The sequence below is a fragment of the Pterocles gutturalis genome, unplaced genomic scaffold (genome assembly GCF_000699245.1).
Source record: "Pterocles gutturalis isolate BGI_N339 unplaced genomic scaffold, ASM69924v1 scaffold27293, whole genome shotgun sequence".
In the NCBI taxonomy this organism is placed as follows: domain Eukaryota; kingdom Metazoa; phylum Chordata; class Aves; order Pterocliformes; family Pteroclidae; genus Pterocles; species Pterocles gutturalis.
Window position 1 is genome coordinate 61,273 of NW_010121272.1, and position 2,876 is coordinate 64,148.

A 2,876-nucleotide genomic window follows, 5' to 3' on the forward strand; every position below is an offset into this window, starting at 1 on the left:
GTGTGGGATTGTTTTCTTTATGTCTGAACAAAGGGAGGTGAAGCAGCGCTAAGGATTATAAATGATCGTTTATTGCCACTGGGCAAACCCAAGGAGAGATCAAAGTGCTCCTGCCATTCCCTCCACTTGCTGGCCGAGTGTCTTTCTTGGTTAGTCGGGAGTGGCCTCTTCTCTTTGCTGCTCACAGGTACTGCCAGGTTGATTTTACTTTACCCACATTAACTGTGGAGTTACAGACCTCGCGGGCCCCTGGGCTGTGTCACAGCCGTGCCCGCTGGTCCAGACTGGGGGCCCGTACCCTGAGCTGGCAGAACTGGGCTCCATCCCGCTTCCACGCTGCGTTTCAGGCTGCGGCGGCTCTCGGCAGCCTGCTCGCTGTGGCACGATGCCGGCTCTCTTGAAAATGCCCAGCTGGCAGCAGACAAAAGAGCCTGGGGATTTAGCAAATCGGGAGATTAACAGCAACTTCAGAACGTCAGGGCAGACTTAAGCACCCACCTGCGTATTTAGGCACCTGAATCCCTTTAAAAATCTTTTCCTGTGTCACTGAGCCACTTGCTTTTGTCGTGACACAGTTTCTGATCCCTCTCTTTGTTACATTCTCCTTTTTCAAGGATTTGCAGCTTATAAAAAGCGACTGGGGAGCTGGAAAGGAAAGCTGGTGAGCCGGTGCCTCCCAGCTGAGCTGCTCCCCGCTGCAATGCCCTTCTCTGCTCTGTTCTTCCTTCCCCAGGATGCTGGTGGATGCTGCTCTCGTCGCAAAGGACACAGTTGTGTGCTGCTTTCAGAACGAAAACACGGAGTGGTGCCTGGCTGTCTGGAGGGGCTGGAGCGCCAGAGACTTTGACGTTTTCTACCAGGCCTACGAAGAGCTGGGAAGGCTGGAAACCTGCATGCGGAAAAGAAGGTAGTGCTTGTGGCGCTGGGAGACCAAAGCTCGAAAGACGGAAGCATCCTGCTCTGAGAGCACCTGGACTCCGAGCCACAGCCCCGGAGAGGGAGGGGACGAGGGGTGCACGGGGGGAGCGTGCGGCTGGTCTGCTGCTACCCAGCGCTGCGGGGTTCCTGGGGCTGGAGCCCCGTCGGGGCGTTCGGGGACTGAGCAGAGCAGGCATGAGCCTGGAGCTGGGCTGTCTCTCTACTCTTGTGCTCTGTCACACGCTCCCCTGCGGTCATCGAGAGCAGAAGGTGGAGGTGGCTGCACTCCTGCCTCTATTTCCAGTTTCTTTGTCCCCATTTTAAATTCCTTCCTCACCTTCAGCATGCCCTGGCTGCCGCTGCTGCCTTTCTAGTGTATATCGTCAGCCAGGAGAGCTCCGTTTGCCTCATGGGCTCTGTCCTGCAGCCGGAGCACGTTACGGTCCCACTGCCTGCTGGCCGGCGGTGCGGTTCCCCGTGGGCTGATTCACCCCGATCCCGGGGAAAATGCTGCGGGGCTGCTCCCCGCATCCCTGCGAGTGAGGCTGCTCCCTGCATCCCTGCGAGGCTGTCCGAGGCTGCTCCCCGCATCCCTGCGAGCGAGGCTGCTCCCTGCATCCCTGCGAGGCTGTCCAAGGCTGCTCCCCGCATCCCTGCGAGTCTGTCCGAGGCTGCTCCAGGTGCAGCCCGTGTCGGTAGAGGCAGCCGGGGGGAAGAACCAGCAATGGGCTCTGGCTGGCCACTGCCTTTCTGGTTCCTGAAAGCTACCGCGGTGCGGTGTTCCTGCGAGAGAGCCTGAAATAACCCCCTGGTAACGCCACACAGTCCTGCTGAGCGGTTTGATTGCACTACTGCAAAGTCACTTGGAAATAGAGCTGATGACACGAAGCAAAGCCACTCGGGTTGACAGATACCTCCTGGGGTAAGAGAAGGGAGCCCTGTGACCAGGAAGGTTTTTGCTTTTCTCCTTTTGGTAAATACACTCTGGAGTATCGGGAACACAAGAAGCTTTGTTTGCCTGTGTATCCTGCAGCTTCTGTGCACCGCGGCTTTTAGTTTATCTCCCTTAGCGGCCTGGGATGATGCACGGGCTCTGAACGCAACGGCACTCAGCTATCCCGAGCATGTCCAGCTGGGTACAGAGCACGCCTGGCTCAGCACCCTGTAAAAAGCTGTACAGTGTGAATTTTGGACCCTTTTTTGGTTTTTTTTCCTATCCCAAGAAACTTGTGTGAGCATCGGCAAGGCTGGCCAAGGCCGAACGGGCAGGTTAACCCTCTGGTTCACATTTCTGTTGCAGGCTGCTAAAATATCCTTCTTCAGAAACAAGAGTGTATCTTAAAATAAACGGATTTCTCCCCACAGTGACACTGCGTTGGTGGCACTTTTTTAGGCAGCCCATGCCTGTATCAGCTGCAGCGCATTGGGAGTTTGCAGCATCTGATTAAACCCCATGGCCTCCTGGTAAGCACGGAATCGGGTTTGCAGGTCCATCCTTGTCTCCTGACCCAGCCTTACCTGTCCCTGTCCCCCTGCGGCTCCTCCAGCGGCCGGCGGAGCAGGTCTGGCCGCTCCCAGGTGTGGAAGAGATGGCTCAGCCCCTCGCTGCCGTTCCAGAGGCATTTTCACAGCTGCCCTGAGAGCTCATCCTGACTGTGGCTGAGCTGGGAAGTAGGGGTGTCTGTGTCAGGGCCGATTATCTGCGCTGCCCTGGAATTGTGTCACCTATTGTGACCCATCTTTGAAGCCCCACCAGGGGCTGTAAAACAGCTTCTACATTCCTTCAGCCTTGCAGGTTTTCTTTGAGAAAAGATTCTCTGCACCAGCCTCAACCCTTCCTTTTCATCCCTTTTGAGCAGAATATCTTGGTGGGGTGCTGCTTCCAAACCCAGTGTGGGGCCGTGCCCCCCACGGGCTCCCCAGCACCCACGGGGGTGTCAGCCAGAGCCTCTCCCAAA

General features: G+C 56.8%; 1 protein-coding gene across 1 annotated transcript in view; it reads left to right on the plus strand.

The window, feature by feature from the left end:
* LRRK1 (leucine-rich repeat kinase 1) overlaps nucleotides 1–961 on the plus strand; it is a gene marked incomplete at its 5' end in the record, with an annotated part of 55,360 nt that extends 54,399 nt beyond the window's left edge. The window contains one exon of the mRNA XM_010077198.1: nucleotides 734–961. Within this exon, the coding sequence (XP_010075500.1) occupies nucleotides 734–911 (178 nt within the window). The remainder of the gene's footprint in view (nucleotides 1–733) is intronic.
* Between the last annotated feature and the right edge of the window lie 1,915 nt (nucleotides 962–2,876).